The sequence below is a fragment of the Pleurodeles waltl genome, chromosome 1_1 (assembly GCF_031143425.1).
Source record: "Pleurodeles waltl isolate 20211129_DDA chromosome 1_1, aPleWal1.hap1.20221129, whole genome shotgun sequence".
Classification (NCBI taxonomy): domain Eukaryota; kingdom Metazoa; phylum Chordata; class Amphibia; order Caudata; family Salamandridae; genus Pleurodeles; species Pleurodeles waltl.
Genome location: NC_090436.1, coordinates 241,712,427 through 241,728,660, shown reverse-complemented (window position 1 = coordinate 241,728,660; position 16,234 = coordinate 241,712,427). Strand labels below are relative to the sequence as shown.

The 16,234-nt window shown below is 45.1% G+C and overlaps 1 protein-coding gene across 1 annotated transcript in view; it reads left to right on the top strand.

The window, feature by feature from the left end:
- Nucleotides 1-16,234, top strand: part of LOC138283501 (complement component C6-like) — a 662,914-nt gene that overhangs the window by 632,704 nt on the left and 13,976 nt on the right. The window contains exon 17 of the mRNA XM_069221442.1: nucleotides 9,543-9,778. Within this exon, the coding sequence (XP_069077543.1) occupies nucleotides 9,543-9,778 (236 nt within the window). The remainder of the gene's footprint in view (nucleotides 1-9,542; nucleotides 9,779-16,234) is intronic.

The window sequence follows — 16,234 nt, the reverse complement described above, 5'->3', positions numbered from 1 at the left end:
ATCAAGATCAACACAGATATTTTGTCAGCCACACAAGCAACATCAAAAGAAGAAAAGCCTCCTGAGAGCTTTCCCTGTATATACTCCTGCACCTTTGATTTAGATAATATTTCAATGTTGTTCATTCCCAAAGAGGAAGATAGGAATAGTCCTAATGAGCAAGCTAGATTAGACATAATTAAGACAGTTCATGTGGGGATACCATCTGCCCATGCTGGCATAAAGTCTACTGTATTAGTGCTACAGCAACAATACTGGTGGCCCTTTTTACCAAACCAACTAAAACTATCTATGGAACAATAACATTAGCCAATCTATAAAACACTCCAATGTTCCAAGACCAGCACAGACTCCCCTTACTATCTTAAGTCATCCATTTAGACTAACTTTCCTAGATCGGAGAGGGTCAATTATAGCAATAAACCAACAAAGATCTATACTGGTTGCTGTTGACTTATGCTTCAGATTCCTCTGGGTTTGGCCACATAGAAATGCTGATGTTTGAGTGGTCATAAAGACTAGCAGTGCGTGGCAGCAATGGGAGCAGTTCACACCTTTCGTTCAGACAATGGTCCTGTGTTTGCTACTAATATGTTCAGGGATGCTATGTTTGCTCTGGAAATATGACTGCTACACTGCACCTGTTACACCCAGAATCAAGCAGTGACATAGACTGCACCAGTGGTATGTTTAAACAAGCCTTCACCATTAAGGTATCGGGTGGAGGATTGCGTTTGCTTCTTAATATGCATGGAGTTCAAAGAACATTGAATAATCTGCCTAAATGATTATTAGGTGATTGTACATCATATAATATGCTCTTTGGAGTTTCTATAGATGTTCATGATATTGGTATCCCTGCAATGGTATCAGAAGCAAGACAGTTTCACCTGAACACTTTCTTACATTTTTTTGCAGAATGTCCAAGAGGTCATATCCAAATTATTAAATATGAAACATTCTGACTCTGCCATCAGTGAAGATAAGGTTTCTGAAGCTACCAACAGGTGGCTCTCCAATGTAGAAGAGCTAATTCGAGAGAAGATCCCTAATAAACACATTTTTGGGCCATCTCCCAGATAGGGGTAGAAGGTATCCAGACAGTAATTCTGCCTCCATTACCATGCTCAAAGAAAGACAGAAAGCTGTCCATCAATCTCATAAAAAACCATGATGTGGTCGAGTACATTCAGCAGCTCCTCCCCCATTGACACTGAAGTTCCTTTGAAGTAGAATCAGATATCCTCTCCCAATTCTGAAGAAACTACCCCTAAAAGAATATAGCCATGCTGAAATCCATTCTGGGGATAGCAGAGCCTGCTGTTTCTCCATGATCACCGAGTACCAGATTCTATAGAGGCACCTGATGCTGCAATATAAACAATCTCAACAATTTAAACTACTGTTGAAAATTCAACATAATCTGTGATGATACCACTACCATTCTATTGTATGTGAATGATTCTAATGCAGATTGTTATTTAGACATCAAATCAACAAAATCCACAATTGCTCAAAGTCACGAGTAGATTCATGTATGCAGCTTGTTTTGAGACCCATGACTTATTCCACTGTAGTTCTACTTTTGGATTGTTCCTGGAATATTTTTCCTTATGATCTGAATCATTATGTTGATCTGAATCATCATGTTGACTACTGTTGTGCTGTGGATAAATGGACCTTACATTGCTGATAAAACTGTGCCATATACTGTGGTTCAGAAATTTCAAATGCATTTTGCTTCTCACAGAGCATGTTGGGATCATAATGCTGTGAAAATCATTACGTATCCTATGCTGAGTGGCACAGTTTTGGAACCTATCAGGTTATAGGGCCCACTGAACTTCTATAGTTGCCATGCATTTTAAAAGTATCACTAGTTGATGTAATAATCCCTGGTTATTTTTTCAGATCAATTGGTCATTGATGCTGTTAAACAAATAATTTATAATTTGCATGCCTATGCTACACTTAATAATAAATATCCTTACTTAAATGCTAATAATCACAAAGAAATGTGTAGTTTCCATCATTTTGGTGATCACTATATTCACAGAACCAGATGTCCCCGCAACATTTACAACTATATACAATGGGCAATGGGAACACTGCAGAGTCCCACCCATAAATAGTCATAAAGACTTCCTTATTTCAGCAGTGCTGACAGATTTGACCTGTGAGAAACTGAGTTGTTGGTTGACTGGGGTATGAGCCTTGGTCAAGCAATAACCACAATCCCTCACTTTGGTGTTCAGGAGTATGGATCAGCACTTGTGTTTGTGCAGTACCATACAGTGATTTGGTTACACAAAGTTCCAGATAAGTAATTTGGTACCAGACTGAACATTTATGTTTTTTAATTCTCCCCAGTTTTCATTGGCTGTTATATTTTACTAAATGTAAGTAACCCTAACTTCCTCTACTATAATGGAGATGGAGCTGCTGAATTTTGACAACTTCACTAAGATTGAGCTGCAAACACTCTGCAAAGAGGGGGCTGAATGGGGACAGGAAAGCTTTCAAAGTGGACCAACAGATAGCCCTCTGAGCCTATGGGAAGATCAAGAGGCTGCAAGCAGAAACAAATGAGGATGATCCTGAGGGGGGCCGGGGACTAAATGAAGATGAGAACTAGGACCCAGATGAAAACCCAGAGCTGCATGGAAAACACCTCTGCCCAAGAGTAAAATGAGGATAGCCAGGTTGGGGGAAGGATCAGTGTGCCTTCCAAAAGCCTGTCACAATTGGAGTTGGAGGGCAGGAGGGAGGAAAGGAAGCACAAACTGGAGCTGTCAAAGCTAAAGATGGAGAATAAAATAAAACTTAAGGAGCTGGGCATTAAAGCCAAGCAGATAGAGTCCAGCAGCAATGGTGGCAGCAAATCAACAGTGCCTACTGGACAGGTGAGAGTCCACATACCCAAAGACCTGGTGCCCAGTTATGTGGTGGGAGATGATATAGATAAATGGTTTTCAGGCTATGAGGTTAGTCTGGAGGGTACACAGGATCCCAGAAGAGTACTGGAGGATAGCTTGTGAAGGTACATGCCCATGGTGGGGAGGGACACATTCCTGGCACTAGAGGTGGAAGACCAGACCAAGTATGCCCCCATGAAGATTATTCTTGATTCCAGATTTGGGTTGACCCCTGAGAAATACAGGAAGGGACAGACACAAACCCCCAAACCAGTCTTGGGTGGAATTCAAAGATTTTGCCAGCAAGGCACAGAAGGGCTCGTTGAGGGGTAGCAAGATAGATGATTTTAATGGGCTACACAAACTGATTCTCAAGGAACACATGCACAATACCTGTTTTACAGAGTGGCATCAACACTGGTAGATAGCAAGCTTGGTAGAAAGAAAGCTTTCAGAGAAGGCAGACTTCTGGGCCAGCACAAGAGTGTCAAAAAAGGTATCTGGGGGACTCCCAAATGGGTGGTCAGGGTTCCCACCGAAGAAAGAAGGGGGAGATAAAAAGAAGTCATCTCAATGCCCTCAAAATAGTGCTCAAGTGAAAGGGTCCCAGTCCCAATCTGACCACTGGAAGAAAAGCTTCTCTGACAAGAATCACAACAAATTTAACTCCAAGTGCTATGAGTGTTAAGAATGTGGGCACTACAAGGGTGATTCCAAATGCCCCAAGAAGGCACACCCTCCAACTGGAGGCAAACCCCCAGGATTGGCTAGTGTAGTGCTTGGGGTGGAGATGGCCCCAGTTAGTGCGGGGGGGGGGGTAATTGAGCGTATCCTAGGTTCCCTGGGTGATGGGGAGATGGTACCCAAAGCCCAAATGCCTTTTAATACTGCAAAAGTATAGGCAGTGAGTCACCAACAATGGACAGAGGGAGGAGGGTCTGAGGGACACAGGAGCCAGTATGACTCAGTTAAGGTGTCATCTGGTGCTCCAGAGTGAGTTATTCCCAATACATTCCACCAAGTTGTGCTAGCAGACAACCCTGTGGCTGTAGTTCTCTTTGCATGGGGATGGGAGGGCGGACTTTTGTAAGTTACTGTGAGCCCTGCTATGCCTGTGGACTGGTAGGGAGTGGAGCTTAGGTCACACCTAGGAATGTTGGGGGTTGCCTGAGTGGCTTTGTGTGACTATCAGGTTCATGGCTGCCCAGAAAGAGAGTTTAGGAGGCCTAGAGCCTGGAATAATGGAATAAGGGAATAACAGCTGCCAGCTGCCAAGAGAGGGAAGAGCAAGGGGCATGCAAAACCAGCCCCTGTTTGTCTCTCAGAAGAGATGGATGAGGCACCGGAAGAGGCTGCCCAATGCCCCACTGAGGAGGACATTGCCTCCCACGGAGACCTGCCTGAGCTTGCTGGATGGCAAGTAGATAGGGGCCCCACCAGAGAGAAGTTCTGTAAGCCACAAAAAGAGTTCCCAGCACTGAAGGGCACGAGGCAGCAAGCTGAAGCCTCTGGAGATCATCTCATCTATTGGGAGACTGTACAGTGAGTCTAAGGCATCTTTGCATAGGGCAGCAAGGGCACTAGTTATTCCCCAGTGCTACATGGATTTCCTACTGGGGTTGGCTCATGAGATTCCCCTGGTAGGACATTTTGGACAGGACCAGACCTGTGCTAGACGTCTTCCCCACTTTTATTTGTCCATGATGAAAGTGTCCTCTGGTACGTACTGTAGGACTTGCTTGACCTGCCAAGCCAGTCGGAAGACAGGTAAAAAGCTGAAAGCTCCTCTGCAATCCTTACCTGTCATTGACATGCCCTATGAAAAGGCGGGTATTGACATTATTAGGCCCATGGACCCCAAGACAGCCTCTTGCAATAGTTTTATCCTGGTCTTGGTGGACCACTCTTCAAGATATCCAAAGGCACTACCGCTGAGAACTGCAACTGCAGCTGCACCTGCAGTAACTAGGGCTCTAATGGGGATTTTTACCAGAGAAAGTTTCCCCAAAGAAGTGCTGTCTGAAAGGGGCTCCAACATTATGGGGTTCATTATGACCCCGGTGGTCGGCGGTAATATGGCGGAAAGTACTGCCAACAGGACTGCCAAGTCCTCCAAATTATGACATTGGCAGTTTGGCTGAAGCCAAACTGCCAATATTCCACACCGACTGCCACGGTGGTATCGGCTGCCGGGCTGGAGACATCAATCTCCAGCCCGGCGGCGGTCATTTGTTTAGCTGCACGATTATTGCCCCGCCTACCGCCATGGTTTTCGTGGCCTCCTTACTGCAGAGAAAACCATGGCGGTAGGCACTATCAGTGACAAGGAATCCCTTCCCTATCACTGATAGGGGTCTTCACCACCATCCTCCCCCTCCACAGGTTACCCCCAACCCCCTTCCACTCCAGACCTCTCTTCATACACGCCCCTCCCTTCACACCCGCATACACACACCCATTCCCACATTCATCCACGTATGCATACATCCATTCACACACACATCCGCACACACCTTCATACATATACGCACACATGCAGTCACACAACTCAACATACATGCACTGACACCCCAGACATGCACACACAACACACACCCACATACACGCATGCACAGACATACACACACCCCCACACACACACATAGCACCCCCCACCCTCCTGCCCCCTCCCCTGTCAGAGCACCCACTTACCTGTGTCCAGGGGGTCCTCCGGCAGGAGACGGGACAGGGCACTGCTGCCAGCAGCAGCGTCGCCAGCAGAACACTGCCAGGCCATATTATTTCTCATAATACGGCCGGTGGCGGTCTACTGGCGTGGCACTGCTGCTGGCAGCAGAGCCAACTCACCACCATCCGCCGGTATGGTCACAGCTGGATTTGCACCATTCTTGCGGCGGAAATCCAGCTGTGGTCATATTATGATGTATGGCTGGTAGCCGCATCAACGGTCTTCTGGTGGCCGTCGCCGCGTCTGTAGTTGTTTTTTGAACTTGGAACGATAAACCCTCTTTTATTGTAAAGTTGACTTTCTCATTTCAAGTTTGGAAATGACACTTTTAGGAATTTTTCATTTTCTCGCCCTTATCCCTCTGCGTCTGCATCCTGCCTTAGGTCACATGACTGGGTGCAACTGACAGTTCAGACTTTGTGAATTCAGCCGAGACAGTCACACAATAGTGGGATTAGCAGAGTTAGAATGGCCTTTCCACTGGCAGGATGGAAGTGGAGGGGCGGAGCTGAGCCAGCCCCACTACACCTGAATAGGTTGTGCTCTGTCACCACACAAGAGGCTTAACAACTCTGTGTTATCAGTGCAGCCAGCTAGGAGCCAGGGCAGGGCAGGCAGGAAACTCCTTGAACTTCAAAGAACCTTTCTGGAAATGTCTCCCTTCTTCTAGGAGCAGAGCACCAGGGAATAAAAATAGGGCTCTCAGACCCGCTCTTCAGTACACTACTGGAACAGTGGAAGGACTATCAGACGACTGCCTGCTGCTGTGACCTGCTGTGTACTCTGCCAGACTGCTGCTATATCTACAAGGACTGCTTTGATACTTGGAGTCTACCTTGAACCCTCAGAGGCCAGCCCTGCTGTTGAGTCCAGCATCTTCACCTGCACCCAGAACTTTCCAGAAGTGACTCCAATGGCTAGTTTGCTGGCCTCCTCTTAAGAAACACAGGGACATAACAGACTCCCACCATCTTAAACCCGTACCTGGACCTAGCCTGAGTGAGTCCTGAATGCCCAAGAGGTCTACAGCCTCTACTGGACCCTTGTTTGTGGTGCTAAAAGTGCTCTGATGGCCAATTTCCAAAACTGAGGACTTTTTCTGATCTTGTTCGGGCGTTAGTTCCTCCATCTGTATAGGAATGTTACCAATGATGATAAAGTCAGCAATTTGCTGAGAACCTGACAATGTCACAATTCACCTTTTCCTTCCTGCCTCTGTCAGATGTAGGTGGAGTACGGCTTCGGATCTTGTACGTCCTGGTCTGACCAAAGTAAGGTCGACCCCTTCCGGTAGCCACAATGCTGCTGGCAAGATGAAAGCCCCAGCAGTCCATGCCCTCCAGAAGGAGCTCTAGAGGGAAAAACCACCAGGGAAAAACCTCCAGTAAGAAGCTCCAGAAAATCAGAAAAGGCACAGTAGAACTCAGGACGCCAAGAACTGGAACATCAGGAAGCAATCCACAGCTGAAACAAACTGGAGCAAGGACCACCAAACCAGAGTGTTGCAATGCAAAGAAAAAAGAAACTCAAGCCCCTTATATACCGATAAAACAGTAAGTGAACAAACAGGAAAAGGAAAAACACCATATTAACTTAGGAGAGTATCATAGGACAAATAGGAGAAACACCATCTTGGAAAGGTACTAGTAAAAGGAAAGAGCAGTGCATGGTAGGATAGACAAGCACTCTGGGACCAAGAAAGCATGGCCCCCATGACCAAAAGGGCGGACAGCTAAAAGCCAAGAAAACAGATAAGTATTATATATGCGTCATAGTGGTCACCCGCGACGCAAAGGCAAAGCACACTGCAACCACAGCAAGATCTGCGGCCTGACCTCAGGCTGTCCGACCCTGCCTCTGTGCAAGAGTTGGACAATGCTGGTGAACAAATATTCCACGGCAGGCCTAACACACCAAAAAGATAACCAACCTGCGGCGTAACAGACAATTGCACAATGGTGGTTTCTTACCTGAGGCACTTTCTATACTTTTTTATTTATATCTTGTTGTTAAAAATGTATTTTCCAAATGATGTCCCTATGGCACAGGACCTGCCTTTTTGCAATTGCACTCACACACTGGTGATGTTCTTATATAAATACTAGAACTGTCACTGACTAGGATATTAGTAGGGGTTCCCCATAAAGATAGAAATAGAGTGGTTTGAGATATACCAAGGGCTTTTTGTTGGATAACTGTTTTGAGTGGAGGACACCCATGTAGTATTTCTCTCTGTAGCTCCCCTTTTTGCAGATACAGCCAACTCTCATCCCAATAATATTTGTGCTTCGTGACTGTTTCTTCCAAGGGTCTCATGTGTTAAGGCAATGTTCAATGTATTGGTCCTTGAAGATTTGTATTTATTTGGGAAACTGACCAGTTTTAAAAATATATAAATAGCGCAAACTCATCCTGAAGGTATTCAAGCATTTTACATCAGCACCAGTTACGTTCCACAAGAACACTTTCATTCTGTATTTTGGCAAGGAAAGATTAAGGCTCTCATTACGAGGCTGGCGGTCTTGAGACTGCCAACCCTGCCGTGATGATTGGACCGCCGCACTCCAAGAGGTCCAACTGCCACATTAAGACCGGACTGCTGTCAACACCAGGAACAAGGCTCCCGACAGGCTGATGGCTGGCAGATTCGTGGTCAGCCACGGCAGCACTGAACTCGGCACCACCATGCTGATCACAACTCCTGTTTCCACCAGCCTTTCCATGAGGGGTACCCTGACATAGAAAGCCTGGTAGAAACACAGTGCAGAGGGCCAAAGGGGGGACCTGCACTGTCCATGCCCATGGCATGGGCAGTACAGGGACCCCCTGTCCCCTACCCTCGGAATGCACACTGTCTGCTTTGCTTTGCAGACAGTGGGCATTCCAAGGGTGCTGGTGAGCTACAGTATTGGCCTCGGCTCCCATAAAGGAGCCAAGGCCAATACCTTAGCACTGTTCTCACCGGTCTAACCGGCGGAAACATTGAAATACGACTGGATGAAAGGCAGCCGATATGACGGATGCCCCCTCCCCGCAGCTTTGGCGGTCAGAGTATTCCAACCGCCAAAGTCGTAAAGAGGCCCTAAGTTATTTGCCCAGAATCACAGGATCTTGAGATGATGCAAAGATTCAAACCTGGTTCCCCCTTTCCAAAGTCAGCAGCTGTGGCCTTAACGTCTTCCTAACAGCACTTCGCCTCTTAGGTTATTCATTTCTTTAGAGTGCTCTGATACATGGTCCTGTCTTCAAATGTGATAGTACAACATGAAGGTATGAAATATGTGTGCTCCATAGATATTTTGCCCATTTATCCCCTTATAAATTTCACACTCACACAATCTCACACTTTCTCACATGAAACAGAGCAACAAGAAAATATATGGAACTTGTGTGATTACCTTCTAAGGAATTCAGGTCGACTCTAGTAAAGTTGCATATCTATATGTGTATGATTTCCATAAGGGCAAGCAATGGAGCTTTTATCTGCATTGAATTGTAAGGTTATTAAACATATGTAATAACACCTATTTCAGCACAATGGCACCTCAATTATTGCCTTGATTTGCATTTGCATATTAAATAATTGTTCAAAAAATTTCCACAAATCATACTGTTACAAGAAATGGCAGTGCTTTTAGTCTGAATGTATCTTCTTTTGAAATATTGCTGTCTATATTAAAATGTTCATACTTAAGGTAGTTGAAATATGTGGAAAGTACACTGTGTCTAAGATCACCTGGCGGGTTAAAAAGAAAACAAAATTAATTGATAGCAGCCATTGAAAAGCACCAGTTTTACCTGGAGTTTTGGTGGCTGTGGAATGCTTTTAGCAGGCTCTTGAAGCTGCGAACCATTTTCAGTGGAAAAAAATTGTTTTTGTTTCTTTTGTTTTTTTGCAGTTCATATTCTGAAGAAGTGTGCGTGTTTGATGCCGGCTCTGAAAATTACTTTACTACCTCAAGCTGTGCATATTTAGCTGACAAATGTATGGAACTGAAAATTCACTTTCTGCATTCCGGCCCCTGCAAAGACATAAACTTGGCCTGGGCCATTGACAGAGCCGCCCTGTCTGCAAGCAGCACAAAGAAAGAACCTTGTGGCTATGATGAGTGCCATGACTGGGAAAAATGCTCAGGTGTGTCTTCAAATTAACTTGACAACTCACAGTAAGCATTTAGTACACAGCCTCGGAAAGGATTCCTGTCCCTGGCACAACATCTTAAAAACAATATCCAGAACCGTAAACGCAATATCCATCTCAGTTTTGTTTTGTATCTTCATGTTGAACTGGTGCTGTGTCACAGACTGATACACCTTGGCCGCAGAGATTAACATGGAACTACAATCAATCAGTTAGTCATCACAATTCCAATTATTGGTTTTCAGTCATTAACAAGAGTTGGTGTGTGTTCAAAAGCTTTATTTACAAATATTTTTAGTTGATTAATATTTATTGTATCAGCATGAGAAGTCATCAGTCTCAAACCAGTAATTTATAAATCATAATATCAATTGATATCAGAACAAATGCATTCAGCAGGTTGCATAAAGGAAAAATTCCCTAGTATAAATCTCAGGATGGAATTGGGAAGGGAGAGAAAAAGGTGTCAGTCAGAACCCATAAAGAGCTGCACATAGAGAGGTTAAAGCATAAAGCTTCAGAATCAAATCTCATATATCAATCAAAGCAGAACTTCTCATAAAGAAAAGTTCATGAAACTCAGTAGTCTCAGAGCAGCAAAGATTCAATCAGCTGACAGAATGTGCACAGAGAATAACTCCTGTAGCGGGCTTGGGAAAGAATGATCAAGCAAGAGTCTCACAGAATGTTTGAGAAACGTGTCCTAACATAAAAACATTACTTCTATACTTTTGCAACATGTATCATCTTCTTCTTCATGTCAGCCAATCAGCAAACAGTGTCTTCATCAGCGGCAGCTCCTCCGCTATGGCAGAGGAGTGCCGCCCCCTCGCCAGCAGCAACCACCGCAAATCCTTTAACAACTAAAGGATAATAAACTGGGTTTATTATCCTTTCGTTGTCAAAGGGGCGGGGCACCGGGGATGACAAGCACTGAGGAGAGTGCACTGTGCACTCTCCTCAGTGCACATGTGTGTTTGGCCGGTCATCTCGAGCCGGCCAAACACACATGCGCACTGTACACTCTCCAGCCCGGCACTGTGTTGCCTGGCTGGAGAGAGCAGGCACAGGTTCCCAGTCTGCTCTGAGCAGCGTCAGGATTGGCCACAGGGCAGGCTGGAAGCCTGTGCCTGCCTGCTGCTGAGGAGATGGATGATCGGTGGTGCAGCGTGCAGGTAAGTTTAAAATATATATATATTTTATTAATATTCCCCTCACCCCGCACGCTGCCCCGCCCCCTGTAGCCCTTGCGAGCTGCGACTGGTCTTAATGGGCACAGGAAAAGTTTGTTGTCATCTCACTGTATAAACAATAGTCCATAGACAACAACATTTAAACAGATCATTTTTATCAATATTTTATATTCTTTAGTGAGGTGTCGTACCAGTGACTCTGCTTGAGGAATACTTCAGTCCATGGTTAGGCTTTTACATCATTTTATTAAATCACAGGCAACCTATTGATTCTTAGACTTAACCATTCTATCCTTTGGAACATTTTGACGAAATTAACTAAAATATTTTAATATGTTAGTATAGTCTTAGGAAAATATGCTGATGGGAAGGTTAAAACTAACTTTTTTTGTATTACATTATCATTTTCACAGTATGTTAGCTTTATCGAAAGTTTAACATTTCACATTTCTAACCTAGGTCAACGTTGCAAACTGCAGTATTAGCGTTTCATACGTATAAATGTGTCTGCCTACTGCTCTTCACTTGTCTCAAAAGTCATTGTATTTTCGTCTAAGGCATAAATGTTAATTCTGTGCATTAATTTGCATTATTTTAAAACGCTCCTTCACCCCCTAAACATTTCCAGTGCTCATAAGCATAATGTTTATGTGAGATTCCATCTGCGAAGGGTTGGCAGTAGAGAGCTTTTCTCTGAAAAACTAAATGAAGTAACTTTTTACAGAAAGCACATCTATTACCATACATTTGTTCCGCTCCTACTCTAGCAAGCTCAGCACAAATCCTGAACCTTATTACACTAAACAATTACATCAATAAACAAGTTCCTACTGCAATAAATTTGAATGCACCTCTTGACTAATCAGTCAAACTCCAATTCTGACTTTCTGGGCACCCTAGCACTGTTGAGGTATTATGAATACTTTTCGCTCCAAATGGTTTCGGATATGTCTAATTATTATTGTTTTTCCCATGTTCTTTATTCCTAAAATGGGTTTGAGTTAAATTTATCTTCAAATTGTGTACATTCTTTTTGCGCATTTAACCATGAGCTTGCAGAAGCTCTCCTACAGCGAACCAGGAATACTATTGGAAAATAGTGGGACATTTTGTCTATTAATAGGTTAGTGCAGATGTTGCAGGAACATGGGGACAACACATTGCATCCTTGGTCTACTTCATATTTACCTTGCTAGTGGACTTTCTTGCAGAAGTGGGAACGTCAAAGGCCTTAATCGCCTTTTACATGTCATATAAACACAAATGTAAGTGATCTTAAGGGTGTTAAAACATATGATTCTTAGTGACCTGACATTGTGAGTCCATTTGGACTAGTAGAAGGGAAAGAGTCAGTATGTTCTGGAACAAAATGTCATTTCAGAGCTTTGGAAGGAACTTTAAAAAGATAAAAAGATCCACTTCCAAAAGGGTTAAGGCTACTGTTGGTCCCTATATCTGCCTCCCTGTACATGCATTGTTACAGGCTTACTGGTCCTTCCTAAGATTTATAGCTCCCTGTTGATGAGGGAGAGAATTGATTTGCCATCTCTGTGGTCGGTTATACCTGAGTGACCCAATAATGGCTAAAGTAGCAACAAAGTTATGTGGTAGCACTGCAGTCTCCACACCGTAAGCAAAGTACCGTAGAGCCATGTTATTGTTCTGCACTTTAAACGTTAGCCAGTCTGCAGATTTCCTCTTTTCAACTCACTATATATAGGCGTTGACTGTAAGACTGAAAGTACTTTAATTGTTCTTTAAACATTCTCTGTCATAGGACCCCTAATTGACTGAACACCCATAATTGACTGAACAGTTTGATTTCTGGATAGTTTAAAGATAAAATAGCACTTTCCTGCAGATCAGTAACTTGGCCTTTATTACAAATTGGCCATAGGGTGAGGTAGTATTTACCCAAGGTTTTAAATGCCTTCTGTTAGAAATGGGGTTTGTGGTTTGCTGGTGTAGACACCTAAGCCAGGCAGAACTCACCACTGTAGTGAAGGCAAGTCATTTACACACCAAAGATAACCTGTGCTCACCCCCGGTAGCTTGGCACAGAGCAGCCAGGCTTATCTGCAGAGGCAATGTGTAAAGCATTTGTGCAACACAATTACACCTGTGACACAATAAATACACTACAAAAGAGACTCCACACAATACTATAGAACAAACATGACATAAGTTATACATATGGTGCATTTTAGGTAGTGCTGTTTAACCTGACATTGTCGGTACTCAGAACAATACAGAACAAGTCATCATGGCATGAAATGCAGATGTTAGGTTAGTTAGAATCTACACATATGACACGTTTACTCTAGCATGTCCATTTGCCACCAGGTACTATTATGAATCCATAAACCATGAATATTTTCCACAGTAGGCATGAGTCATAACTCCCCTGTGCATGATGGCAGTCAGGAGAGGAACACCAAATGCCTCACCACCATATAATGGGGTCACAAAAGCACTGCGGCTCCTATTATGCTGGTTATGGTAATTTTTGTGGGTTCCCTTAGAACATGCCCAATGCATAGAGCGCAAAAGCCTAGACGCCCTTAGTACTGTCTTTATGGTAATGCTTAAACCGTCAACCCCAGAACTATGCCGCTGGTGGTGGGAACTCCATGGCCACACAAAGCAAGGAGTAGGCACTGATGTGAGGTAAGTGTATTTTCTCCAGGCTTGAGCCCAGGCATGTGAGACGTCCTCCTGGCCTGCTCAGTACAAGGAGAGCGATCAAGCATGCAGAGATAAGCAGACCTCAGCCGGCATGCACCACAGGTCCCTCTGAGGCCGGAAAGCTCACAACCTATGAAGGGAATGTAAAAATAAATGGCGATAGGTGAAAAAAATCAAGCCAACTCCTGAACCCAGCTGCCCGCGATTGTGCGGTGCAGCTGCAGGGAATCAGTACCTTTCCTGTGGTGGCTCCTACCTGGCGCCATTCTTGAATTCAGCTATGCGGGTGCCCTTCACCAGATCACCGTTAACCAGGTGGCAAAAATAATCCCTGTGGTGGTGAGGCATAACTGCGGGGAGGGGGAATTGGGATCGCAGAGGGTCGTTGGGGCAATCCGAGTTGGCAGCCTCGTGATCAGGGGCTCATTGAGTCTCTGCTGCAATACTGGAGGTGGCCCAGATGGGCATGTCAGGGATGTTTGGGCCGCTCCTGGGGGAATCAGCACTGCCCTTCGGGAGAAGGCGAGGTGCTGTGGAATGCCAGGACCTCTGTAGGCACAGCAAACATGGGATGCCTTTGGAGAGAGCGTTGGCTTCCAAGTGAGGTCTCCTCTTCCTTCAGAATCAAGCAGGTGCGGCATGGAGTTGTCCCGGTGATCCAGAAGTGGTAGTTGACAGAGGCACGCTTTTGGGGCTTGGGCTGCGCCTAGCAGTGAAGAACACAAGTCCTTTGTGGCGACCAGAACAGAGAGCTCTGGGAGTGTATAGGAGCACTAAACCGTAGTGCAAGAGCAGTAAAGCAAGCTTAGTAGGGGAGATGGAGGACTCCTCACATTCTCTGGGACCATAAAGCGCCCAGCACACTCTAGCAATGAAAGTATGGGACCATAAACTGCGCTTCCCAAGTGCTGATATGAGATGCACAGGGCAGGCCACCAAGCCCGGAGAGAACACTTAGGTGGGCATATCAGGCTAGCACATCAGGGCAAACAATGGCAGTTCCTTCTAGAAGTCCAATAGTCCCTGGAAACCCCCACAGTGAAAGAGCAGATGCCAGCAGGACAACAAGCAGAAAAGCAATCCAGTGAATCCTTTGTTCCACCCAACAAACAGCAGGCAGCAGGGCAACAACAGAAGAGCAAGAGCAGTCCAGATGAGTCATTTTGTTCAGCGCAGCAGTCCTTCTGACAGAGTCTCAGTCCCATTTCCAAAAGTACTCTCCAGTAGAGACCTTGTACTTATACTAAAAAATGTTGTTGTTCAGAGGGTGACTTCAAAGGATCCCTTTCAAGTGTAACCCAACCTCTTTTGCCCAAGCCCTGGCTCCGGACATCAGCAGAGAGTAAATCAGCCCATTGTTTGAGGCAGGGACAAAGCCTGTACAAATGTAAGTGTGCTCTGCCTCCCTCTCTCCCAGGCCAGAAAGATTATCAGTATGCAGATGGATGCAGATTTCTCTCCTGTCACACCTAGCCCCTCCTGTGTTGTGGCTATCTGGAAAGTATGCACAAAGGGTAGCTGTCACTCTGCCCGAGATGGGGATTTGAGTCAGGCTGCAAAACCCTAGAGTTATTAGTACAGAGAAATGCCCTCTTTCTAAAAGTGGCACTTCTAAAATAGTAATGTAAAATCCAACCAAACAAGTAAGCAGAATTTCTCACTACCATTCCAAATATACCAAACATGCCCATGCTACTCCTTCCAGATCAGAAATTACCATTTAAACATATATAAGGTGTTAGAAATGGGGTCTTTGGTTGACAGTCAGGTTACCCCTTGTTTAAGCAAGGACCCTAACTCTAGTCAGGGTAAAAGAGAATCACCCTCAGCTAACCCCTGCTTACCCCCTTGGTAGCTTGGAAGAGCAGTAGGTTTGCAACGATGGTTTGCGTCAGATATCCAGCTGCACAATCATTTAAAAAACACGCAGCGTGGGTTGTGCGTCAAAAAGGGCTTGTGATACGTCGATATCACTCACGAGCGAAACCTTGCGTCGTTTCCCCCTTCTGTCGAGTCAGTGTTTGTCGGTTCTTCTCTCCGCAGGAGAGCGATGCGTCGATTCAGTCCCCACACGGGTTCAGGCAGGCCTTGCATTGTTTTTGCACGAACAATGATGCTTTGCGTCAGAATTTCAGCCGCACGATGATTCAAAAACAACGCAGCATGGTTTGCGATCTCCCAGCCTCTGTCAGCAATGCTATACGTAGTTTTTTCTGTTCCGTGCATCGATTCTTCGGTCGCATTTTCGGCGAGTGGCGATTTTCAGCCGCAGAGCTGGCAGCGCGTTGTTTCCTCAGCTTCAGATCGGAGTTGCGTTGATCTTTTCCCCGCATGGTGCTCTGTGCATGGATTTCTTCCTCTTAGGCTGCCAGCTTCTCCTTTCAGGGTTCTTTGCTGTCCCTGAGACTTCAAACAACAGGATTCAAGCTCTCAATCAAGCCCTTGGAGATTTCTTCTCAAGATGGAAGGCACACTAAGTCCAGTCTTTGCCCTCTTACTCTGGCAGAAGCTTGCAACTGCAGGATAGCTCCACAAAGCACAGCCACAAGCAGGGCAGCTCTTCTTCCTCAGT